The 26,849-nt window shown below is 37.6% G+C and overlaps 1 protein-coding gene and 1 long non-coding RNA gene across 3 annotated transcripts in view; one reads left to right on the top strand and one right to left on the bottom strand.

Annotated features, from left to right (window-relative positions):
* Window positions 1-7,276, top strand: part of swap70b (switching B cell complex subunit SWAP70b) — a 47,012-nt gene extending 39,736 nt beyond the window's left edge. The window contains exons 10-12 of the mRNA XM_041795847.1: window positions 2,242-2,440; window positions 3,535-3,631; window positions 5,122-7,276. Of these exons, the coding sequence (XP_041651781.1) occupies window positions 2,242-2,440; window positions 3,535-3,631; window positions 5,122-5,240 (415 nt within the window). The 3' untranslated portion in view covers window positions 5,241-7,276. The remainder of the gene's footprint in view (window positions 1-2,241; window positions 2,441-3,534; window positions 3,632-5,121) is intronic.
* LOC121515203 overlaps window positions 2,340-26,849 on the bottom strand; it is an 80,282-nt gene continuing 55,772 nt past the window's right edge. The window contains exons 3-5 of one of the 2 annotated variants that reach the window (XR_005992356.1): window positions 5,083-5,186; window positions 4,715-4,821; window positions 2,340-2,466 (exon numbers count right to left, since the gene is read on the bottom strand). This is a non-coding gene — a long non-coding RNA (uncharacterized LOC121515203). The remainder of the gene's footprint in view (window positions 2,467-4,714; window positions 4,822-5,082; window positions 5,187-26,849) is intronic. The other variant, XR_005992357.1, reaches the window with a different exon arrangement.

Here is a 26,849-nt window from a genome sequence, read left to right as displayed (position 1 = left end):
TAAAATGCTTTCAGGCTCTGAGAGTTCATTGTTATCTATGGTGTGTTGCAGAAGTGGCTGTGAACATCTATTTTGAGTTCATGAGGAATATTTTTGGACCAAGTTTTTTGTTCCATGATTCCATTCCATGATTTGATGTTCCCTAAACTCAAAATGTCTGAACCCTCAATTAAGACCAAACAAAATCCTGTCACTATAACGTGAGTGGTGCCACAGGGATAATATGAGAAAACTATTTAAAGGTTATGCAAAAAACACTTTTTCAGGCTTTTCTAGCAAAAATATGTGCCTCTGGCCTGTCCACAATCCCCGCAAGGTTCAGAAAAATCCATTCCCTCCCCCCTTCTCTTTTTCCACCTTTCAGAAAATGTGTGCTGAAACACGCCGTTCTCATATTTTCACCTCATGATGTCACGTGGGGAGTAAGCCCTGCCCCCCCAGGTTTGGTTGGCCCTCCCCACTTGGAAAAAAAGTCCACCCTCCCCTCCTGATCCTTGCATCAGGAGAGCCATATCCATTTCTTAAGAGGGGCATAGTTAGGAGGCGGAGTCAGACAGCTACATTTAAAGCCACAGAGACAGAAATAGCTCGTTCTGAGCAGGGCTGAAACAGAGGGGTTTTTAGTCATGCAAAAATCCAACATGTTTTGGGGACCTCTCAGACCAATATAAACTTGGGGTAAAATAGCTGACCTTTATCTTACACCAAAATGCACAGCAGATACATCATCCATGAGGCATCTCACAAGATTTTTTAGGCTTATACACATGAACAAAACCATGCGTTTATTATAGTAGTGTTCAGGCTTGGATGCTATAAATATGTTTGAAAAAATGACAATGCCTCCAGTGTCTTCAGTTGTCAGTAAGTCTTTGTTGTCCACCTCAGACATGAAATAGGAGACTGTTAGTTCATATGAAGTAGACAGGGTCTATGGGAATCCTGCTCCTTTTTATTTAATATCACAGTACCAGACATTCACAGTCTACTTCCCTCTCTTTGCCACAGTCTTCCTTCCTCTCTGCTGACATTGACTTTCCACCTCGCATTTGACTAACCATAGTGAGCATCTCAGCACCACAGTACCAACCATAGTGCTTTTATTAAAGCAAACTGCTCAAATGACAGCAACCAGTCCCCATCTAGCAGTTAATACAGTCCATCTGCTTAAAACATATGATTATCTTATCATGTACCACAGTCAATCAAGTTTACAACAGCTGAAAAAGGAATTTACAGTTTTTGTCCAGGACAGAGCTCAAACATCTCTCATAATGAACCAAAATGAAATATTACTACATATACATGTGTAAAACAACATGTAACTGTAGGGGCTACTCTCTAGGGCTATTAACCAGATTAACCGTATGGTATTTGTTGTCCTGATATCCACTATCGGCTTAATCTTTTTGGTTTTTGATTGCCCTGTCAGTAGCAACTCGCATGTGTAGAGGCCTGTGTGCCCATGTGCCAATTATTTTTGCTTTTAGGTTCATACAAATTTAACAAAACAGGTAAATTAAGTTATGTATCCATTACTGGAGTTAAAAAAAAGATCTTTTGCTGCATTTTTACAGTGTTTCTGACTAAAATATGAAAAATTAAAATTGCATACAACACAAACTTGCACTAATATTTTTATAAGTCAGTAACTGTTTAATAGCACCACCTGCTGGCACAGCAATCTACTACAGTGAAGCATTCATTTACTCAATACTTAAACTGGATAAAATTTATGATGTCTTTGCTCACACATTTTAAATAACAACATTAGGGCTGGCATGATTAGATATACTGTACTGATTAATTTTTCCTCTTTGAATGACTCAAGTTTTGGAAAGAGACGCACTAATAACACTTTCTTCCAAACCAAGTATAGCAGTACTACATGTGAGTACTCACTGTTACCAAGGACAAATATGAATATTTAATACCAGGGATGCTTATTATTGGATATTTGCGGATATCCGAAATAGCCGATATGGGTATCAATATTTGATTGTCATTCAGACATGAAACTTCAGTCCTTAAAACACACAATTTAAAGTTTGAGGATGAACAAATTCACAAATTTCAGTCTATAAACACAGATATATCAAAATCCACTTTGTATTATTGATATGTGACACTCTTCTGCAGAGCAGGCCATTTGGAAATTTAGCAGCATGAGTGTGAAGTTTTGCAGATTCACAGAATGATTATACTGTTAAATTCACTTGTGCTAACATCTGTGTGAAACAGGTTACTGGAGGAGGAGGCTGCAAAGAGAGCAGAGCTGGAGCAGATTCACCTGAGGCAGCAGCGAGCCATTTCAGAGACAGAGGCGGAAAAACAGGAGCTGGAGAAGGAACGTCTAGCCAAGGAGAGCGCTCTGCAAGCTGCCATGAAACAACTGGAACAGCTGGAGCAGGAGAGGCAGGGAGCACTGGAGCAGTACCAGGTCAGTGGAGATGGGTCATGGTGGTGCTGGACAGTGTGACAGGTCCAAAAGAGTTTTTTTGTTTTGTTTTGTTTTGTTTTTACAAACAAGTTGGATGAAACTAAATTGCTTTGTATGTATTGCATATTTTTCTTAATAATCAAACTCAAAAATGCATCATAATCAAAATAAGAATCAATAAATGATTCATTTTTTATAGAAACAAAGTGCAAATGAAAAAGTTCATTTTTCCCCCAGTAATAAAAATCAAAATCTTAAACTTTACTAGATTATGCAGAAGACACATTTTAAAGACTTTTTGTCTTAATCTTGATGACTACAGCTTACAGCTCACAATACAAATCCCACTCTAGTAACAGCCTTCCCTTTCAGTAGTGGCCTTCTGTGGCTTAACCTCTTTGTAGAGAGTGTCAGTGATTTTCTTTTGGACAATTGTCAAGTCAAAGGTCTTCCCCATGACTACAGTTGTGTGTACTGAAGCAGAATGAGAGAATAAATGTTTAGAAAACCTTTACAAATTTAACTTTTCCACAATATTCTAATATTTTGAGAGTGTTCTTTTTCCCTGAGCTGTCAGCCGTAATCACAAAGTTTAATTTTTGTGATTCACAAGTATATCAGGATTCCACATTCATATAAGGTTTTCAGTAAAAGTTATATGCATCCTTACAGATTACATGCAGCTATTAAAGTAAACAAAGAAACTCACAGGCATTGGTTTTGTATATAAACGACATTATAAAGACAGTAAAGTGATGTAAAATAAAAATGATATTGTCTTGATACTTCTATTTAAGAGATTCAGAAAAATCTACTTTGGGAAGGTAATACCTTTTTATACCACATGGTGTCACTATATGACTGCTGGAAAAGAGACAGATATTTAGACAGAGATGCAGTAAATTTAGGCCAGGGAGAAAACATGCTGCTTGTTGATTAAAAATGCTGTTTTTAAAGCTTGAGTAATTGCTGTAAGAAACTCACTCTCTTTGTATTTCAAGATAAGGGAATATGAGATAATTTATTGATCCCAGAGGGGAAATTCTGGATTAATTAACCAATAGTAGTTCTAATGTATGTTTGTGTTTAACCAGACGGTGATGAAGAAGCTGACAGATGCAACCAACAACACCAGGACCTGGAAGCACAAGGTGGCTGAACACGAGGGCATGTTACGGCTCATTCAACCAGGTAACAATAACAGCACAAACACTAAGACTGCTAAGGTAGTAGAATCAACAAAGAGGGCTCAGAATGTGAGACGGGAGTGTTTATGGCCTTACCTAGGATAGAGGATATTGGTTAAAGTAATACTAAAGATACACTATGTGGACAAAAGTATTTGGCCACACCTGTTAATCATTAAATTCAGGTGTTTCAGTCAGACCTATTGCCCCAGGCGTATAAATCCAAGCAGTCTCAATTTGCAAACATTTGTGATCCTAACTGGGTCGCTCTGAAGAGCTCAGTATCTTTAAATGTGGTGCTGTGATGGATGCCACCTTTGCAATAAGACAGCCCATGAAATTTCAGCTGTGCTACATATTCCTACATATTTATAAGTGATACTGTTGGAAGTGGAAGCATTTAGGAACAACAACTCAGCCGTGACGCTGCATAAAAATACTCTTGTATATTCAGTTGATTTTTGATTGCCATCAATGATTTGGGCATGCATTTGACATACGAGGATACATACCACAGAGTGTTAGAGTTTCATATGTATTTGCATGAATTGTTCTCCCCTCAATAGCGCAAATGGACTCCTGCCATGAACAAATGTAACGGCGCCTTTTCCTCTCTAATTTCCCACAAGAGTTCATTAGTAAAATTAGTGGAGGAGAAACAACTTGGCTCTGTTTCATACTCTTTCAGCCCACTATGTACAATCTGCTCAGTCAAAGCAGGTCACAGCCAAACAACCAATTTAAGCAGTCCAGAGGGAGAAAACATAACAATGAGATATCTGGATTCCACAGATTCCTTTGGCTGGAGGCTTCATCATAATAATGTTGTTTACTACAAAGACAGATGACGCCTTTCATGTTATTATCAATCCCTCCAAACTCTTCTAGGGTAAGAAGCATGAAGAACTTTATATGGCTTCAAATTGTAACCATTCATGTGGGTCAAAACATTCTTGTTTGAAACTAAGATTCAGTTTACAGCTTTCCTGCAGATCATTACAAAGATCTAAAAAGTCTAACTTCACTTGAGAGGGGTCTTAAATTTGATTGAGATGTGTGAATACTTTAATCGACAATTTCTACTTACCCTTTTGACTTTTTTATTAATCTCTTTGTGGATTTTCTTTTTCATGTGTCAAGACAGCATTTCTGGCTGGAATGGATGGCAGGGGAAACCAATAATTATTTGGCAACCTAAAGATTGCAAAATCAAATTCAAACTTACAACAGTGGAAATCAAAGCTGTTCAGTCCCACAGGAAATCCAAGGCTAGGCAAAAGAGTATTAGTTTTACTTTGACCTCTAGCATGCCAACATTTAGGATTCACCAAATCAACCAATGAGATGTCTTTTCAGGCTATATTTAAAATCCTACAGAGAATTTTGCTTTGCCCTGCCTTTTACAGTTCATATTGAGATTATAATAAAACATCACTTTTATTGTTACATTCTTACCTCTATGGTGAAAAGACTCCTTTTTTATTTTCCTACCAGGTTCAAAGGGACCGCAGCTGATCACCAACTGGGGCCCAGCGGCCTTTTCTGATGGAGAGCTCAATCTGAGGGAGAAGAAATGGCAGGAAATGAAGAACCAGGAGACCCAGGCCCAGTAGAGAACCCCCTATGAGCCCTGAAGGGCTGCTGGAATAAACCCTTTTACAACTGGACTGTTGGAGTAATTCAAGTGCCATATCCATGACTGTTCTAACTTCAATGAATCTTACACCTTACTGTGTAGCAAGTGTCTGTGACTGTAAAATACTACCTATTCAACGAGTAGTACAGACTCAAGTTACATTATCACATCATGAGTAAAAAGTTCACTAACCCTAGGACGGATCCAACAAAAATACTAAGAGAAGGAAAAGAAAAAGGTTGAAATAATGTTGTTTTTGCTTCATGTATTAATTTTCATGTTGGTATACTGGAATTTTTAAACTCAAGAGTAAAAATGAGGATAATTGGTGCACTTGTCCTATGACTAGAGATGCGTCTGTCCAAAAGAATATCGTGATAAGGATGTGATCCAGTTTTACAGTCTGAAGTGCACTATTTTTGGAAATGGGTCAACAGCAACAGACAATAGCACAGTATGTTTTAATTTATACATGGCAATGATCTAGAAGTGTTGGTTGATCGACTAACCCAACAGGTCCTACACTCAAGGGGTTTCAAAATGTGTAGCAACCTTTGTGCAACTTTATATAATGACTGCATTAGATGAAGCACCCAGAAATGGATGAGTTATGTTACCCTAAGGGCAACCATAACAAAACACACATCATACTGTATGGGAAGACTTGAAACTACTGATGGGGACTTTTAGCCCAATTGCTTAATTTCTATTTAGTTATCAGATCAGCTGATATTAGGGTCATTTTCCCACCTGGTTTTATCATTTTTACTTCTCATTTAAACAAGTGCAGTCTCCCCAGCACATCTTTGGAAAGAATGCAGATTTAAGACACTTGGATCGCCACGGTGAGATATCTTCTAAGCTACTACTAAATGTAATTTCAATCTGTTGACTTCTAATGTGCACCTTTATAAAAAATGAAAAGTAGTGTGCACATTATGACCTTTATTTTCATTCCTTTTGTAGATTTGTGTATAAGAAAGCACTACTTTGTATGTTAAGGCTGTTATAAAATTAAGAAATGGTGGAGTGCATCCTTTCCTATAACCGTCTCCCTCTTGGCTCCTTGGGACCATGTCTACTTTGAAGTATAAGGGAATTTTGTACATTTTTAACCATTTATCTTTTCTTTGCTGGAGCGAAGCTTTTAGGAGGCATTGTTTGTTGCACCGAGGATGACACTTTAAATGTAAATCAAAACCGTTTAATAATGCAGTCTTATAAAAACTATGTCCTTAAATTGAAATACTATTTACGTAATCTTTAATCCTCTCCTTCAGTCTGAACTACATTTTCTCTGTCTCACGTACTGGCTCTTTCCATTATCCTGCCTGTAAATAATGTTTTAAATAGGGCATTTCACTGAAGTCTCACCCAGCATGAAGAAAAAGCTAACAGCAGAACATTTGTACTGTAACCTTCAGTGCCTTTGATAATGCCAGGAGTGAACAATTGATCATACTTTTATGTTTTTATAAATATGTAAAAAGCTGAAGACTGAACTATGAAATAAAACTGGTCTTAAACAACAGGTTAACTGTAAACATTATTTCTTCGACTCATTTAAAAGCAATAAATAAAAAACTTAAAGCAAAAAACACGATTACCTACACTTCCACATAATGCATATCAGGGGTCAACCGACTATCAAGGCTGGTATTTGGCTGATATTTGGCAATTTATTTTACCAACAATCATTCAAATTAACAAAAAGTGCCTTTGGCTACCTTGGCTCCACCGCAAGGTACATCTTCCCCCCTGGCTTCATTTTTATTCTCCACAATCTCACCCAATGTCCTTTTCATGACACAGTCTGATTGGCTAGATGTTACATGAGTATGAGCCAATCAATGCTTCAGCCCATCACAGTGAGCGTATGGCATTACTTTCTGTTGTCCTGTTTCTATTGTGTTGCCCTGTGCCGTTTCTCATGCTGACAGAGCATGAGCTAAATTTATTTATTTTTTCTTCAACTTATGATCATTTTGTTTTATTTTTGCCACATTAAGTACTTTTCACACCAAAATAAATGGATATCAGTTCCAAATATTGGTTATTGGTCTCATTTACTAATAATAATAGGTATCATACCAGCCCTGAAACTAACCCACTGACGGTCAACTCCTACTGTATATCCTTCTACGACCCTGCATTTACACAGAAGGACATTACATTTAGGCTTTCCTAATTTTAGGAAATTTGTTTGGATATTTGGTGGAATTTATTTTGAAATAATCTGGCATTTTCATAGTAATTTGAGAAATGTACTTTTATTTTTTGGGAATTTTCAGAGGGAGAGCCCATTCAAATTTTTATTGAAATTTGTTAAAAGTGTAATTTTTGGGGAATTTGGGGGGGGAGTGGCCTTTATTTGGATGTTTCAGTGAACTTCCCATCATTTTTATGGAGTTTTGGCAGATGTATTTGTACATTTTTGAGAATCTGATGAGACATTTTATGGAGAATTTGTGTTGAAATTTTGAGGCTTGAAAATTTTCAGGAATTAATATGGGACTTCGAGTGAAGTTTTATTGGAGTGTTTTGGCTTTCTAGTGAAGTTCACTGAAACATTTTGTGAATATTTAAAGGAATTTTGGGGTTGTAAGAATTTTCACCTAATCTTTTGCAATTTTTGTAACTTGTGTGGCTTTTTAAAAGGAATGTTCGGAAGAAATTCAGAACTTTAAGTGGAAATTTTGTTCATTGTCCATCATCAAAAAAGAGAAAAACAAATATCTTCGCTAAACGCTCCTCAATGCCTGACACCATTTCTTACTGACCGAAGACCCCAAACAACTGACCAACTGGTGACACTCAGCCAACATATGCTCAAACACCGAACCAGTGCTTTATTTTCTGCAGAAACAGGACCCTCGGAGGACATTTGGGAAAAACCTAATTCCTGTTCAAAGACCAGGTGAAGGTTTTAAACCAATCGGGTCCTACATATCCCAAAGAAGAGGGAGAAACTAAAAAAATGCATTCCAAACAAAAGCTCAGGTCTCTGGAGGATATTTATACATGGCTAGAATATAAACAGAGACATTTTCACTGTAATCATTTCATTGTCTATGAGAAAAAGAGTGTCATCACCTTAAAGTTTCTCCAGAGTGCGCTAGAGTGCCACAAACCTTACATTCCTACAACAAAGGCTGATGAGAAGTTCAATACTTCTGCAAGTAAAAGACATCAGATTGATGTGGAGCCATAGAGCTATTCTCTAATTCAAACTGTAGTAAACATGTTAGCTTCAGATCAGCTGGGGATGGAAAAACACATAGTGTAAAGGTGACTTATTTCCATGACTTCATTGTCCAGATCTTCCATTTTCCTTCATTAAAGCCAATCACTGCCTTATGTTTTCCTTCTGGCCTGTGCATGATACGGACAATATCTTTAGGATCATGTTTTGTTCTGTATTAAGTAATTCTGACTGTGTTTAATCTAATTGGCATTCTCTTTTTCTGAAGCCGGACTGATAAGGGACATACGAGTTATTTAAGTTCTGAGAAAAGGGAAGTTTAAAAAGAAAAAAAAACTAGGAATGAAATTTCTGCCAATCACAGGTACATGACACTATTTATACTGTTATAAAATGATTTATTACTTGTGTTTGTTAAAAAAAAAATACACAAGACAAAAAATAGCTGTTTATTAACCCTTTTTGGGACACTTTAGTCGACTTCCTTAGAGCCCCCTCCCCCACCCTCTGTGATACAGTTTAACCACCATGATTTTTCTCAGCCCATCAGTGGAGATCAGTTACCATCACAGAGAGTGACATCACAGCATCAGACCAATCAGCAGTAACCCAGAGTGCCTGTAACTTCCTGTTTCCTCCAGAAATTGCGTAATACAGTTTTCATCTCTTTTGGTACCACACCAGCGGCTCAAACATCCTAATCCTATCCTTTTATTTAGTTTTTCCTCAAATACAATGTGAATTAAATAAATATTTTGTATTCAAAAAAGTTTTATTTTGTAAGCAAGCACTTATTTCATTTTATATGTGCTTATTTTTCCATTGTTAACATTCTAATATGGATACATTTTTGGATTTATTTTTTGCCATGAACAAGCAAGAAACCAGAAATGGTCACTTTGCTGACTTTGATTTGTCATAGTAATGGAAAATAAAAATATACATAAGTGACAAAATTAAAGTATTTTGCTTTCCACCAGTGATATTCTAGGGTTTAAATATGAATTTATGGGGCACAGGTGGCCGAGTGGTTAAGGCGCGCGCCCCATGTACGCGGACAGCTCAGGTTCGAATCCGGCCTGAGGCCCTTCACTGCATGTCTCTCCCCCACTCTCATCCCTGTTTCCGACCCTATCCACTATCCTCCTCTATCAAATGAAGGCACAAAAATGCCCAAAATAAATCTTAAAAAACATAAAAGTTTACAAGTATTTCAGTGACTGCCCTATAAAAAGTTAAATCTTAATCAAAAGGGAATCGAGAATTGGTTCCAGTTGGGAACCAGTTTCAATTGGTTAAATCCATTGACATCATTTACATTTAATTTTTTACAATTCCCTCATCAATGCCTGTGTTTATAAACTTGTTATTGTGAGTCATTTTTCCAGCGCTTTATCTGCAGTTTATCTATGCACTTTCCATATTATTGCCTGTTTTAACTTATTGTTGTAATCCATCACTGAAATGTGTTATTTATTATTACGTGTGCTGCTAACCTCTCGGCCAGGTCACCCTTGTAAAAGAGATCTCAATCTCAATGGGCCTCTATCTGGTTCATTAAAGGTGAAATAAAAATAAAATGCCTTACTTCCACATGCCTTGAAAAACATGGTCTCATGAGAGACAAATCAATGAAGCGATCAAGAACAGAGAAGTTGAGAAAATAAATTTCACACAAAACATGAAGTGTCTGAAGTGTGGTTTTATTTCCCAAAAATGGCGTGAAAAGCACGACATGCAGCATCTGTCAAACAGTGATTTCATGCAAGGCATGCATCTTATTGCACAACAACTGTTAATTTTGTACAAGAGCTCAATTTATTTTATATGTCCAGAGCTCTAAGATCCAGAGACTAATTTTATATTTAAGGTTTTTATCTTTTAAAGAAAATGAGCAGTAGTATTGTAGTCTAATTCAAGTTCAGAAATTAAAGATCAAGAGAGCATTTTGTTTTAACTTAGACATTTAAAACAAAAACAAAAAAACAACAACAACAAAAAAAGAATTTATGTATATTTTACTATGCTTTCCTCCCGATCACCTGATGTTTAACATTTTTTGTGGTCAAAACTTAGGATGTGCGAGGTTAAACGGTTAAATTCACTCATCGAGATTTTTGAGTCTGTTAAACTAATTACCTATCATTTTTTATAAACACAGGCTTAAAATCCCAGTCTGTAATAACCTGACACGCCAGATGGATTTGTTTCACACATTCATCTGGAAAGCCTTCAATACTGGGAAAGGGCAGAGGTTTTGAAAAAACTCAGAGTGTGATTGGATGAACGTTCTGTCTGTCACATCTGACAGGCCGATCAGTGCAACAAAACACGTGACGTAGCCGCGACTGAGGTGCACGTGCACAGCTACCGAGGAATAACGCAAACCATGGCAACTGTAGACATGTCAGTACACGACTTTTGTCGTTTTTGAAAACAACTTACTGCTATTCTTTGTTCTTCTTTTAACAAAGAAATGTCGTCAAGTTCTGATAAAATTGGCACTTTAGCAGCATCCGCGCCAAACTCTTCCGCCATATTTGCACCGGTCTGTTGTTGCTGCTCGCTTAAGTCACGACTCCGCTGCGCCCAAAAGTACTGCCCCTTGTTGCTGATCGGTCCTGTCACTTTCTAACCGGGCCCAAATGGTTCAGACGGGAGCTTTGCAAGATGGATTTGCCAGTGAAAAACAAGGAAACGGGCATATCCATATGCTTTGCAAGGTTAGGTCTGTAATTCCCTTTTAAACTGTGATGAATCTCCCGCCACTAGAAACCGCTGTAGCTTCAGTAAATGGCCCCTGCCTTCCTGTCTGAGCTTCCCCTGGCACTTCACCGGAAGTATATATAACAAGCTTAGCAGTTAGCATGCAGTAAGAACAGTAGGGTATGACAGTTTTTTTAAGTAATAAATGTAAACAAAGTGGTATGTAGGCTGCCGCAGTGAAAAGAGGCCACATATTAAAGCATAATATTAATCTGTGAAGAGGAACAAAGGCTGGTGGAGCTGGATGCTAATGTTAGCCATGCTGAATAGAGTATACGAGGCTCACATCACACCCGCTAACACAGTGACTCTGTGATGAATTTGACTGTTTTCCTCTTTAGACTAGTCAAATGCAATTTAATTGGTGTTTGGCTGAATGGGGGAAATAGACACCAGTGTTTCCCATACATTCATTTATTTATGGTGGACCGCCACTAATAAATTAGGCCTGCCACAAATAGATTTTGGCGCTACCAGTTCGCCCTCGCTCTGTGGATGTAGCGTGACGTTAAAATGACTATATCGCGAATATCCGAGTATAAATTATGTGGAAGTTTTGAGCCGCCAGCGTGCATTTCTCGCTGGAGTTTCGCTTCTCCCATTGTCCCTGAATGCATCTCTCACAGCAGAGAGCTGTGTTTTTTTCCACCAGCCATCCGGAAAACTCTGCACATGTGCGTTTTTGTATCAGTGGCAAGAGAAGCAGGGGACAGGAAGGTAAAGAGAGCAGCGTTGTGAGTTAGCGGCTAGTTAGATCTCTTTAAGATGCCTTTTAAGATGAATAATGAGAAACAGCGTTGAATCTGTAACGTTGAGCAGTCGTTCAACTTTGAAAAGGAAGAGGTCAAACTCACGCGGTATTCTTTAAAATACACAAGATGACTCCGAGATAACGGCGGCAGTAACACAACACGCCGCTAAAGACATGAGCCCAGTGTTGTTGAAAAGCCAGGATTTTAAAAATCTCATCAAGATACTTAACCCAGAATACAAGATTTGACTGGGTGCGAACATTTTGTTGAAAACTCCCTGCCAGAGTCGTACGTATCAGAGAGAAGACGGCACAGCAGCAGAAAAATGTGATCCACTTCTCCACAACAACGGAGAGTTATCTCAGCCTTACAGTTCAAAACACCGACAAGGAGGAGTTAAAATGTTCCCGCCTCCGAATGAGCTTCCCCCCCAATGATCACACAGGAGAGTTTATTGAATAAGGTCTAAAGACACTCTCATGTTCATAACTCATGTCATGAAATTGTCAGAAACTGGTCCACCGTTCATCAGCACAGATAACGGACTAATATAATCACAGCTGTGAGCCTGAATAGTGGACTAGACTGCAGGGTTTTTGCCTTGGGTTTTTTAGTAGGTTTGTTTCACCCTTAATGAAGGAAATAAGGGTCAATCATCAACAGTAAACATAACACAGAAAACATTTCAGGAATTTCCATCCGCTGTAAAAGACAGAGTATTTCATGATTTAAGTTATGTATTTTTGATTTATTGGTAAAAAATTGAATGAAGTCCTTTCGAAATAATACTACTGAATTTGACTTTATATTGATTTTACTTTCTGCATACAGTTTTATTAAAAATCCAACAGAACAGTCTATTTTAATCAACAAACTAGTGCCATTTGTGGCCAAATTAATTACAGCTGCTGAGAGGCCATTTCAAAATATCGCAATATATATCGTGTATCAGGATATAGCAAAAACCCACCACCACAAATAGATTCCGGTCCTGTGGGAAACACTGGACACATAAGAACATCCCTAATTATAACTGTCCATTATAGCCAGTAGTTTACGTGTGCTTGTTACTGACTCTCACTGAAGGTGGCATATTCAGTATCTTGTCAAGAGTTCAGAGAGAAAGAGACCCAATAAACTTGAGGTGTTAATGAAAACTAGGGATGTACGATACTATCAGCCAGATATCGGTATTGGCAGATATCAAAATTTTTGCCGATATTTACATCCGATATTTTGGAAGTGCATATCAGCATATATCAACAGTAAAAGTTGGCCATATATACTAATAAATGAGTTGAGTGTTAGGCTGAACCAACAGACCTATGTGAGTTGAGATCTGTTTCTTTATTCATTCTTATTCTTTAAACTTCAAAGTGTGTTTTAAGAAAAAAAGTTTTTCTTTTTACATCATCAAACCTAAAATTGCGTTCAATGAACTGAACTTTCAGTAACGTAAAACATATTCAGATATCAGTATCGGTACCGGCTAAAATGAATCTATAAATATCGCATATTGGCATATCGTATATCGGCAAAAATCCAAAACCGTGCATCCCTAGTGAAAACCTTTGTATTCTATTTTTTCCAAAAGATAAAATTCACAAGAAGGAACCGATAAGAGAGTCGATTAAGAATTGAACAGTAAGAAGAGTCTACAATAGCATTAATATCAATAAAATCCTATTAATTCTCATCCCTACACAATGTCGGGTTAAAAAATCCCAATTCGATTATTTTCCAAAATCGTTCAGCTCTATTAAAAAGTTTTGGTAATTAAAATAAAACATGAAGTTGATTAAATCCCTTGTAGACATGAAATTAACCAAGATTATGAACAGGATAGGAAAAAGAAGCTAGTTTTTATCTTACATGAGCACTATGAATAATTGTATCAAAGCAGATGGAGTGTAGATCACACGAAGACCAATAAAGCTGACATTTTAAAACATTCCTGTGATGAATTGAGCAGACATCAGAGGTTTTCCATGCAGGCTCTAAGTGAAAAGTGTGCTGAGGTACTGTTTGACAAAGACCTGACGGTAATGTAGTCCTTTACTTTGGTCTGTCTGCTCTTCTTCAGGAAACCTGACATTAAGCACCTAATCCTGACAAGATTCAATACACACAAATAGCTGATGCTGCCAGAACAGAAAAACCTTGTAAAGTCTGTTTCTAGATCAGCCCCCCTCGAACGATCCCCAACAACGTTAATCGACTCCATCCTCTGCCCGTATCGTGCAACAGTCGTTAATTTGAGTGAGACGGGACAGACCAAACAAACACACACAAAAATACGTTCCCAAAAATCTGCTGTCCAGATGCGCTCTGCACATACCACAGCTGCACTAACATCGCTATATACAAGAAGATGGCCTGTCATTAATGCCAAGTGCCGCACCGGATGCGCTCTGTCAACCCCCCCACCGATACCCCCCATAACCCCCAGCAGCGTCTGTATCCCATCATCTCTCTCTCTTTTAAACATCCTCGCACTCATCAGCCCGAGGTTATGAGGCTTGTGGCACGCGTGGCGCATTCCTGGGAAGTGATGCGAAACAGAAATGCATTAAATTCTCGATCTGGAATCCATCGCAGGGGGTGTATGCGAGTGCGTGTGTGGGTGTTTGTGTGTGAGAGAGAGGGAGTTGGGGGGGTTAGGCTGGAAAATAAAGGACAAGGCTGGGTTAGGGGGTCTCAGTGCCCCCTCGAGTACCAGAGCATCTGAATTTACAAAGTGTCTTAAGGCGTCTGAGGAATTCAAAATATATAGGGTTTGAAAGTTTTAGGAATTCTGGGTATTTACAGCGAATGGGGTTCTCGGGAGCCCCGGGGCCTGTGGAGGTTTACCGAGCGGAGCGGTACTCTTGGGACAGTAAAATAAAATGCCTGCAGAACATTTACCTTCTTTCACAGTATCGTATATGACAATTCATGGACCCCAGGGGTGTGATATGGACATATTAAGAGTTCAGCGAAGCATCTGGCGAGGGAGTAGACAAAAATAGCATATCACTGGATCTTCGCATTACAGATTTCTACAGAAGATTAAAAGGTCCCTGAAGAATTCCTGTAAGGGTCAACGATGCAAACAGATGTCCTCCTCTACCTCATAAAAATGAAAAACACAGAAAGTGGGTCCAGAGAGTGAGGAATTAACAGCAGCATTCCACTTCACACCAACTAAACTATCACTGTACAGAGCAGCCCTCCTCATTTGGAAGATCAGCTTCAACCTTATTTCACCTGCGTGTCATCCCTCTTCTCCACATGCACATGTTCTTCCACATCACCCTCTTGACATTTCACAACATCCCATTAGGATTGGATTTGTGTAATGTAGGACTAACACCAATGATAGAAGCTTTTAGTTTTGAGATTTCGTGAGGTTCAAGGGTGCAAAGACACGGAATTTGGGACAAAGGATCTGGCTCCAATCAGTGCATCTGAGGCTGACTCTGCACCCACAGGAAGGCCCAGCCAGAGGCCACAGCTGGGAAATCAAACCCATCTTTCTTGATTGTTCATTCCAGATATAAATGTCTTCTGACAAAGAAAATGCCAGGCCTGAGGTGTGCTGTGTGCCACTTTGACCTCCCATTTGTATATTTACCCTCAGAGGGTAAAGGTTACAGTGGACACATGTCCATGTTTATGCAGAGGCACACTAACCTACTATATGGTAATTCATGCACATGTGATTATATGGCTATATGGCCCAATTCCAAAACGTTGGGGCACTGTGTAAAATGTCAATAAAAACAGAATGCAATGATTTGAAAATCTCATAAAGTCATAACTGATTTACAAAAGAACATAAACAGGGACAAGAGATGAAAACTAGCAATAGCTTTAATGTCTGTCTGTGAAACATCACTTACTTTAGCTTGTTTCTTACAGATTGAACCTGTTCTGTGCAATTTTCATTGTCCCTATAAAAACAACTAAATAAATAATAAATAAATAGATAACAAATCAGATGTTAAAACATTTTACCATTTCATGAAAAATATTACCTCATTTTAAAAAATAACAAAAAACAGATCGAAGAGCATTTTGTTATTAATTAGGTTGATTGGTCAGTAGCATGACTGAGTATAAAAGGAGCCTTTTGGAGAGGCAGGGTTACTCAGAAGTAAAGATGGGCAGAGGCTCACCAATCTGCAAAAAGCTGCATCTAAAAATTGTGGAACAATTTCAGAAAAAATGTTTCTCAACATAAATCTGACTTTGCATATCCCATATGCCAACGTCTTTCATGGGTCATAGCTAATCTAAAATAGACTGAGGCAAAACGGAAAACTGTTCTGTGGTCAGATGAATCAAAAATGAAACTCTATTTGGAAACAATGGACGCCATGTCCGGTGGACTAAAGAGGAGAGAGACCATCCAGCTTGTTATCAGCGCACAGTTCAAAAGCCTGCATCTCTGATGGTATGGGGTCATATAGTGCTGATGGCGTGGGCAGCTTACACATCTGGAATCCTATCAATGCTGAAAAGTAGATAGAGGTTTAAGAGCAACATATGCTCCCATCCAGACAACTTCTCTTTTAAGGAAGGCCCCGATTATTCCAGAAAAACAATGCTAAACCACATACCACATCCTAGGGATGAGTATCAAAAACCGGTACCAACATAGTAATGGTACCAACACATCCAATACGTACTGGACCTTATTACAACACAGATATCGATACCTAATTTCAATACCTTGCCACCCAATGAAAGGCAAGAGATACGTTATGGAATTTGTGTTATTTATAAGTTACACTCGGTTCCTTTTTTATCCCATGTTCAAATGGCATCTTAAAAAGATATTTCTACAACTCATTTATGATAGACAGCTTTTATTCGCATGCTGACTGTCAACACGTTTTTCTCAGAAGTATCGATTCATGCATCATTCAGGCACATCACTGATTTAGTATCGAAGTATTGATTTAGCACTGGTATCAGAAAAAAACAAAAACAAAAACAAAAACAAAAAAACCCCGATACCCGACGCTACCACTTCCATCAAATCAGCATGGCTTCACAGTAGAAGAGTCCAGGTGCTGAACTGGCCTGCATGCAGTCTACTGTAGACCTTTCACGAATTGAATATTTTTGGCACATCATAAATTGAAAATCCAACAAAGAAGACCCAGAAATGTTGAGCTGCTCTCACATCAAACAAAAATGGGACAATGTTCCTCTACCAAAACTCCAGAAACTGGCCTCCTCACTTTCCAGATGTTTACAGACTGTTGTGAAATGAAGACGGGATGCTACACAATGGTAGACATGGCCCCGTCCCTACGTTTTTCAGATGTGTTGTTATCATCAAATTCAAAATGAGCTAATATTTGCCATGAAATGATAAAATGTCCCAGTTTCAATATCTGATATGTTGTTTATGTTCTAATGGGAATAAAATATAGCTTTATGATATCTGAAAATCATTGTATTCTGTTTTTATTAACATTTTACTCAGTGTCCCATTTTTTTGGACTTGGGGGTGTACATGCATGCTGTAGTATTGTCCATACCTGTGTGCTCATGCCTACATACAAACATATGAATGCTGCAGCCACACATCCCAAAAGGGATTTTCTCAGCAAAATGCACAATAACATACAAATACTTAAATGTAGTGCACTTCCAACACAGATGCATAGCTTGATATGAACTGGTGTCTGCAGGATTGTCTTTTCAGTGCTTCTGTATCTATGATAAATGCTTTACGTGACCAAGCAGAAAAGTCAGCGTCTCATCCTTTTCTTCCCCCATGAACACAAAAGAATGTGTTGCAAGGCGCAAATATAAAACACAAGTGTTTCAGCGAGAAAAAAAATGAAAACCTGCAACCCCCATGGACTGTGCTGCACTCTCGCCAACACATGAAACTATCCCGCTTTCATTTAAAAATGTCTCTGATCATGACTGAGCCAAGATCGGAGCTGGCCTCCTACCAGAGCATTGTTTACCCGCATCCTTCTTAATTGCACAGAGAATATGATATCACGCTAAAAATACCAGAGCACAGCCAGCTTAAAGGAAGCGAGTCAGCAGAGCTCTTTTTTACCGGGTGAAAGGCCAAGAGCTTGATGAGGCAGTGCCAAGGCTAGCATTACCTGCACTTTCCTGTATCATCATCCTCTCCCTAAATACACACCCTTTTTCTTCCTCCAGGTCTAGTATGCCATCAGCGTAAAAATCCAAGCTGCTGATTTATGACCACGGAGCAACAGGGTCTGCTTTGTTTACCTGTCTATAAAGAAATAGAAAGCCTAGAGGAAGGATTGGCACCTTATCTTAACTGTCATGTCAGCCTGGAGCTTCACCGCTGCACTTCCACACTTCAGTACTTATTTTACTTCCTCCTTCATTTGCCTGCAAAAAGCCACAGTCATTCTGAACATCCTTCCCATTAGTGTGACTTCCCAGAAACAAATTAGTCATGATTTGCAAGCTGTTCAGGAAATGTTAAGTTTTGTAATGAGCCACACCCACTCACTATGTAAAATCCTTTCAGACAAGAGAATCTTTTTGGCAGCTTTTGTTGCTATTGCATCAGAATAGGTCTTACAAATACATTTTACCTAAAATTAACCTCGACTAATTCAAGCAGAGCTGTTTAATTACAGGGAAAATTAAAAACATAACAGGAAAAAACTAAGGGTGAAATTTTGCAAGCTAGTCAGTCTGGAAGCCAGCCTCAGAGCGTGCATGGAGCAGGATCAGATTTGAGCGTGCAGCTCTGATTACGTGCATATACTTGTGTCTGAGTCTGTTTCCCTATTTACTCCAGCTGTTTAGCAGCTCCTGAGCTCTTCAGTACAAGAGGTCACTTGCCAATCAATTTCATTACTTTAGGATCATGTTTTATTTAAACATCTTGTCTGCTAAATAAAAAAGGTGCATTTTAAATGTATCACACCTGTTTTATGCTTGTATTTATGTACCATTTAGCATTATTGTGGGTGTGTGAATGTCTAAGTGGCAAACTTATGGTGTTGTGAGATAAAGTCAGTGTGGAAGTGCTAAAAATTTCCTTGAGTTCCTGGGGAGTCAGTTGCAGAAGTACCAGAAGTCACAACACACACACTTTTCAAATTCTTTAACTTTTTAACAGTAGAAATAAAGTTGTTTTAAGATGGCAATTTGTCAGAATAGTTCATGTCTTTAAAGGCACACTGTACAGGAGGGTAGCTGTTTATGAGAGGGCTGAAGGTCTACCTCAGCTCAGCCTTTTTGTCTGTTTCTGGGTTAGTTGGAAGCAGTGTTTTTAATATGCCACAGTAGTGCATTAATTACAGCCATGAAGGTGGTGCTGTGTAATAAGTGCATGTTTATAATAAATGCCTTGAGAATGCATGTCTGTTTCTAGCAGCAGCACTGTGTGTGAAGATGCTTTAAAAGTGATAACAGAAGTCCTGTAAATGGTGTTGGGCCATTTGTCAAACAAAAAACAAGGAATGAAAAAGACTTGCATATGTATTCTCTCACTTTCATATTTCTCACAATGCCTCTAATGCCGGCCTTACACCAGAGGACTTTGCTAGATCTCTTAAAAGACTCTAAAAAAAAAAAAAAGACCTCTGAGACCTTCTCACATCTAAAGACAATTTGTCGGCAAGTCGTTGAGTTTTTAGTCTCAGACTAAGATTTTGCAAGGACTGTGGGTCACTAACTACAAGACTAGGATGATTCCTTATAAGATTGACATGCCTTTGTTTGCATGGCATCATGACATCTAGTTTTGTTATATTTAGATGTTGATGAATTATTATCAGAGCTGTGAAAAAATATTGATATGGCAATATATCGCGATACTTTGATATCCGATACAATATCGATACTTCAACTCGTAATATCGACAAATTTTTTTGTAAAAAGTAAAAACTCATATTTTAGCCGAGTTGTTAGTAAAATAAGACTTCCACACCTCCACATGGTTTACAAAATAACAACACCTGCACAATTCAAAGCAGACATTTGGAAGCATTTAGGCTTCAAAGTTAAAACGGGGAGCACAAACAGTGAGTTAGAGAAAGGAAATGTCATTTGCAAGCTGTGTCTTGCTGCAGTGAAATATAGCAGGAACACCACCAACGTATTGTGTGATTTACATATACATCATCTCTATATTTTTCTTAGTTAACTGTAGAATATCGCAATATATCACAATATCATGATATCCTGATATATCATGATACTATCTTATCGTGACCCAAGTATCGTGATGCATATCGTATCATGAGGTTCTTGCCAATACTCACCCCTAATTATTATCCTGATCATATATTTGGTTAGATTCTTTAATCGTTTTGGATTTTGCTGATGTTGTCAGGTGTCATTTGTTCTGTCTTCTTGTCCTTTTTGGGGGGTTTGTTACTTTGTTCTTATGTTTGCTTCTACACATGTCAAAGCACTTTGTAAACCCATGTTTTTAAAAGTGCTATACAAATAAAGTTATTATCATTATAATTATAATTATTATTACTATTTCTCATCATAGATGGAAATTCACAACAATTTTTGAGCAAGGAAGAAGATGTGAAAGGAAATGGAGATCACATTTGAGTTAATATCTCTTATAAACTGATCCTAAACAAGGGCTGAACAATTCTTTAAAAGTGTCTACTTCTGATTATTTTGACTCATATTGCAGAATGGATATGAATTGTTGCATTGAAGGGTTTTTGTCATTCTTATATTTAATTAGAAAAAAACAAAAATTGGCATCTGAATGATTGCATGATATGTCATCTATAACATCTGCTGCAAAATAAAGTTTTAAACTGGTCTTTTGAAACAAATTTCAGGTTCAATAAATATTGCACCATTTTGCAATTTGAAAATTGCAGGCCATATTGCGATTAATTTTAATTTTTGATTAATCTTCCAGCCCTAGTTCTAAGCAGACATTTAATGGCTCCAGATTGAGCTACGCTCACATTCATATTTTGAAGAATGAAGTGAACTAATGTGCTAATGCACAACACCAGCTCCAACACAATTTGCATACGACCACACTGAAGACTTACAACAACATCAAACGTGTTTGGTATTATCCAAACATCAAGACTGAAGAAAGACCACCTTAAAATGGCTAAAATCAAGTCTTATGACCACCTCACACCAAACAACTGAGACAACAGGAGCAAGCTGCGACTTTGGCAAGACTTCCATGATTTTACTCCAACTTTGGAATTTTGTCTGCGACCTTGAAATCGGAGGAAAAGTTGTCAAGTGTAAGGCTTCCTTTAGTGTACTCTTTGCAGTACCTGGTCTCTATGTAGGGTTGTTCTTTTGTTTTGTTCTTAAATGTTTTTTGTTTAATGTGTGCAGATTCTTGAAATACAAAGCTTAACATAAACATTTAAAAAACAGAGAAAACTGAATTTTATGAAAAAAAAATCTATAACAACAACAACCAGAAAAGTCTTTTTTTATTTTATATATAATTTAGACATTTAATCTGTGTCACCAGGTTGACTGAAGAAAAATCCAACAAGACGTCTGGCTTCCAAAAAGAGAGTAATGAAATGTTAAATTAGCATCTGAACTACCTTCTAATTAAATGCTCGAGTGCTTTTATTCTACACTCAGAAGAACTAGTCGATTAATTAGTCTGTTTACCGAAACAAAAAAAAAAAAACAAAAAAAAAAAACCCCTGACTCCATTATGATAATCAAATCAAGATTCTCAAATTTGAGGATTTGCTGCTTTATTTAGTCCAACATTATTAAACAGTTTATTTACTGTTAGTAAAAAAAAAAAAAGATTGGTTGCAGCCTTTTTAAACACTATAAAATGGTCTAATTAACATTCTAGCTCTTTCCCGTCATGTCAGCGTAAAGCTGCAAGAAACACAAGCATAAATTACAAACAAATACCCACATAAAACAGCGGTGAGTTACCGTTTTAAAGAGCGTGCTGTAAAAAGTCAAATAAATTCCGTAGGTTACCCAATCCGTCTCCGTAGCTTAATCTGAAAGTGATGAAACATGTCTTAAACAATAAAACTATAATGAGGACAATGTGACAGTAATCCTCTGGCTGCAAACTCAAGTTTGGCTCTCTGATTCTGATGAAGTGTTATACAAGAGTCCAGGGGTCACATTTCAAAGGGTCTGCATCACTCAGTGGGAGACTGAGGTGAGTGATGGCCAGAGTTGCTCGCCAGTTTTAGTTTTTTGATCCACAATCAGTGCAGCATTGTCAGCATGCAATGCATTCGTGTCAGCAGATGACTCATGGCAGCAGAATGCGATGGAGCAGGAAACATCAGTTCTAATTACATTGGTAACTTCAGAGAGATTACTACAGTAAACATGCTATTTTCGAAATGCATTTACGGGCCACTTGAGGGACATCCATCTGTTTGAATTGGAGAAGACAATGAATAAAGCTCCAAATATCTTGGAAATGTGAGCTATGTTTGCTCTGCTTGTTGCCTTAGTGCAAAAATAAAGCTGGGTAAACAACTCTGGACAGTGACCCAAACATCCTCGCTTTTATTTTCTGTGTGTCAACATAGTTGGATGAAAAAGTAAAGGATGAGGATTTCATGATAGATAAATGCATGCACACACAGCAAGTTTTTTGAGTTACAAATGGTCACAGATCTTAGCTATTAAATTCCTAATATATATGGTTAACATAGAAAATATTTTCTTTACTGAATAGCAACAGTTTTACTGAAAATGCCTCCAACACAAGCCAATATGCAGGATTAGGTTAAGTTGAGGTCACTGATTTTTGTACTGATCTAGAAACTCATTTTGACAGCCCTAATGATCTTTCCTGGGTCTTCATCCAGGAGGTTTTATACGTGAGACAAATCATCCAAAAAGGTCTCACTTCTCTAAAACAGACAGTATCCTAAAAGTCATTAAAATAATAAGAAGTTTCATTTAAAAATCTGGGTTTCTTGGCTGTATGTCCTGAGGAGCTTCAAGCCAAGCTAACTTTTACAAGGCAATTGTGATGGGTCAATCAAATAAAAAAAAAAAAAAAAAAAAAACAACAACAACACAAAAATCTGTGTTTTCCTTATGCTATTTAGTAAATCCAAGAGAAAAAGACAGATTTTTAGGCAAAAATAATCAAGTAAGTTATACGATCTCTATATTTATGTTAGTGACATAAGCTTTGAGTGGCTGAGTAACTATGATAAATAAACTTCTGACAGGTGCTAAGATTTCTGAGGCGGTTGTTGATCAGTGGTAAAGTCAGTTATCTTTAAACCTGTTGGTATTTCGATCCTAGTCTCTTGCAGCCCACACATCAAAAAGTCCCAAGAAACTACATTACAACTTCTCCCAGAGGATGAAACCTAGTGGTGGGCAATTTTTAACACTAACAGATACTTTAACAATATTTACACCTCTGCTATCAATACCAACATCCCACAGGTATAACTGAGAAGAAAAAGTTTTGCCAACTCTTTGCCAGCTTTGGAAGTGGTAACAGAGGCAGGGATGGTGATATGGCCCCAACATAAATATTTGTTTTTTCCATGCAAAGCCCAATTTACGTTTCAAAACTATTTTCATTTCTGTGTAAAAAACAAAAAAAACTACAAATGAGAAAAAAAAGATTCCAAAAAAGATTTGATTTTAATTCTAAATTCTAAAAAATAATAATTTGAAAAAAGAAAATTGAATTTTCCATTTTGGGATTAAAATGTAAGCTGTTAACTTCTTTTTAAAGAAGACTGACATTTAGAGGAAGGGGATTCATGTACACTAAAAGCCAGGGTCTTAAAGTTTTAATAAGCATAATAAACTGACAAAAATCAAATCTGATCTCTCTGTAAGACCTACAGTACACAAAACCACCAGAATTACATTGATTCTTTTATATATATTTGCATTTAACTGCTTGTCATCTCCTCCACTGGACAATTCTACAGTGCTTGGACAAAAACATGTGTTAATACAAAAAAACACAATAGAGCATAAACGACATATCAAATGCTGAAACAGACATTTTCCTATTTGGAAAAAAAAAAACAGAAATTATCCCTCAGTGTCAAATTGCAAAGACTTTGAAATCACTAGCTGCATTTCAATTACAGTTTTTTGCAAAATTGAAGTACAATTGCACTTGGAATGGGTTTCCTCTGAAGGGAGTTTTGGGCATGAGCCTCACAATTCTTGTAAAATCTCATCTCGCGAGACTCCGCTGGAGGCTGGATGCTCAAAACCTGTTGTGTGTTGGTAAGGTTATGATTACATCTACAGTGGCTGCCTTGATCATTCTGAACAAAAGATGAAAGCAACGGATGGTAGTTCAGAGGTAAAGTCAGTATGTATGGCTAGTATAGTTAGTTAGTTAGTTACAAACTTAAAGCTGCCCAAGAGTCAGAGCAAGAGTAGTGATTGTACTGAGCAGCTAATATGTGTGAATCTGTTCAGAAGATTGATATGAGTCAGGCTGTCGCTGAAAAACAGCAAACTTGACCTTTTAAAAAATATTGTCAGACGATTAGTACATAATTAAGCTCTTCCAGCCAGCTGGTTACATAAGCATCTTTTGCATGTAATTGCTGCTTAGCGTGACTCCAGGGGTGTTTTGTAACCAGATTAGAGTATGACAGCCACACTGACAATCTTCTATTAATATTCAAAAGAAGAAAATTCATGTATGTTTTGACCACATTCTCTCTTTGTGTACTTGACAGTGTAGTTGATCAATAAGAAGCACTTCTCTGCCAGGTGCTTCAATTTCTGGCTTTAAAAATCTACTTTCCATCCACATCCCAGCCAGAGGAATTTCAGGGCTATCCAAATCTGCCCGACATAAATTCACTTTCAGTGCAACATGAAAAATAACTGAGAAACAAATACTATGTCTGCTTAAAAACACAAATATGCATTAGTGGCAGGTCAGAAAGTCAGTTTGGAGTGCTGAAATATAACCCCTTTTTTAAGGATTTGGCAATATGATATGGAAATGTGGCTTTGTGTTTTAGAGGGCTGGTAAAGACATGTCTGATTAAGCGAGGACTGCTGTGTGTAGTGACTGAAATTATTACAAACAAAACAGATTGAAACGAGAAAATACAGAACAGATTCTTGAAAATGCAGTTGTCTTGGCATGCCTTAAGAAGTGACAAAATTGAATACTCCATCAGTCCCCCTTATCAATCCAAACTCATCAACTATCAAATTAAATGCATGAATTTTGGTAAATATTTTCATTGTCTCCATAGGTTTCCTTCCTTCTATTTTTGTCCTCTTCTTCTGCTCAAGAGACAACACCTGTTCACATTTTTTTTTCAGTGAAATCTCGTGCAATATACCAAACCACAAATTCTTTTTTCCAGACATTCACTGGTCCCTGATGATGGTTCCCACTGATTCCTCCAAATCCAACAGCACGACCTGTCTTCTGGCTCCATCATAAGGTTACATTTTTGGTTGTTTTTGTCAAATATATTTTAAAACTCCAAGTTGAATGAGTGTGGTTTATACTCACTGGAGAGCTTTTTGACATAGCTTTGGTCAACTGACCTATTCTATCAGGATGTGCTTTATAAAGCACTTTGGTTTATGGCCCTGATACTTGCAAAACCTTTGATTTATGAGCTATTGACCTCAGTTGCACTGTTTCTTTGGTTTAACACACAAAAGATGGTAAACCGTTGGGCTTACTTTTGCAAGCACTTTAGCTAGTTGGTGTTAGTATTTAGCTTAGAGCACCTTTGTACCTTGGTAAATCCTCACAGCACTGCTAGCACAGCTACACTATACAGTAGATTGCAGTTAACTCTTTCAGTGTGTAGTCACGTTTATTCCAGTCTGTTTCTCAAGTCAAGACAAACAAAACATCAGATTCTCAAAAGCCATTGAAATGTAGCAATAATAGTAAACTTCTCTGACTTCTCAGATAAATATTTTTTTGTGCTTTGTAAGATTTCGTTAGCTATCTGAACATCTGGTGAATGATTAAGTCAAAAGGCATGAAACTTCGGGTACAGTATAAACCAGTGAAATCATAACCACTTGTCATGTGTTGATATCCATGTAATTCATGAAACACGAAAGAGCAGAACCATTGCAACACACAGAACCCAGTGACAGCACTTTTAAGTGGGACATACTGTGACAAATGGTCAGAGTATCAGATTATCCAACATCTGTGGCTTAACAATGTGTTGAGATTGCTGGCCACAAGAAGTCACTTTCTGGTTTGTTTTGGAACAAACTCTCACCCCCCATCCAAACTGATATTCTGACACGCTACTCACATTTTTATCTATTTAACAATGAAAAACAGGGCGACAACAGGGCTACTGGCAAATCATTTGAGCCTGGAATGATCTTAATGTGGGAACTGAACAGCTTTAACGAGGGATCCTTTTTCATAAAAGTAGAGCATTCTGATGAAATACAGAGAGTCTACTCTATTCCTCTCAAACTCTAATGGACAGTCAGTATAGACAACTGACGCCCAATCAAGCCTTGAAACTAAGCTAAGGTGTTACCTGAAGAGTTTAAGGCTGAGAAGGGAGTCATGGTCAGGATTTGGGTTGCTCATTTATGACAAAAAATGTAATCACAGTTATTTTAATTGTTAATGAGATCACAGTTATAAAACATGATTGCCTGTGGATTAGAAAAAAAACGGAACAATTTGCAAACATAATCTAATTGCGATTTTTTCCCCCCAATATTGCAACTGCAATTTAATATGCGATTATTATTCATTAGATAAGTTTATGATTATGTGTATTGAAAACAATTAAATTATTTCAGAAACATTTAACCCATAGTAGCATGAATCAGACTATGAGGGGGAAACAAACTTTAAGCTATAAAGGAGGCAGCTGGGGTGGAGGAGGTTCAGCAGCATGGTGCACCAGCATTG

This window comes from Cheilinus undulatus, linkage group 9 (assembly GCF_018320785.1).
Source record: "Cheilinus undulatus linkage group 9, ASM1832078v1, whole genome shotgun sequence".
NCBI classification, from domain to species: domain Eukaryota; kingdom Metazoa; phylum Chordata; class Actinopteri; order Labriformes; family Labridae; genus Cheilinus; species Cheilinus undulatus.
This window is presented reverse-complemented; position numbering and strand designations above follow the sequence as displayed.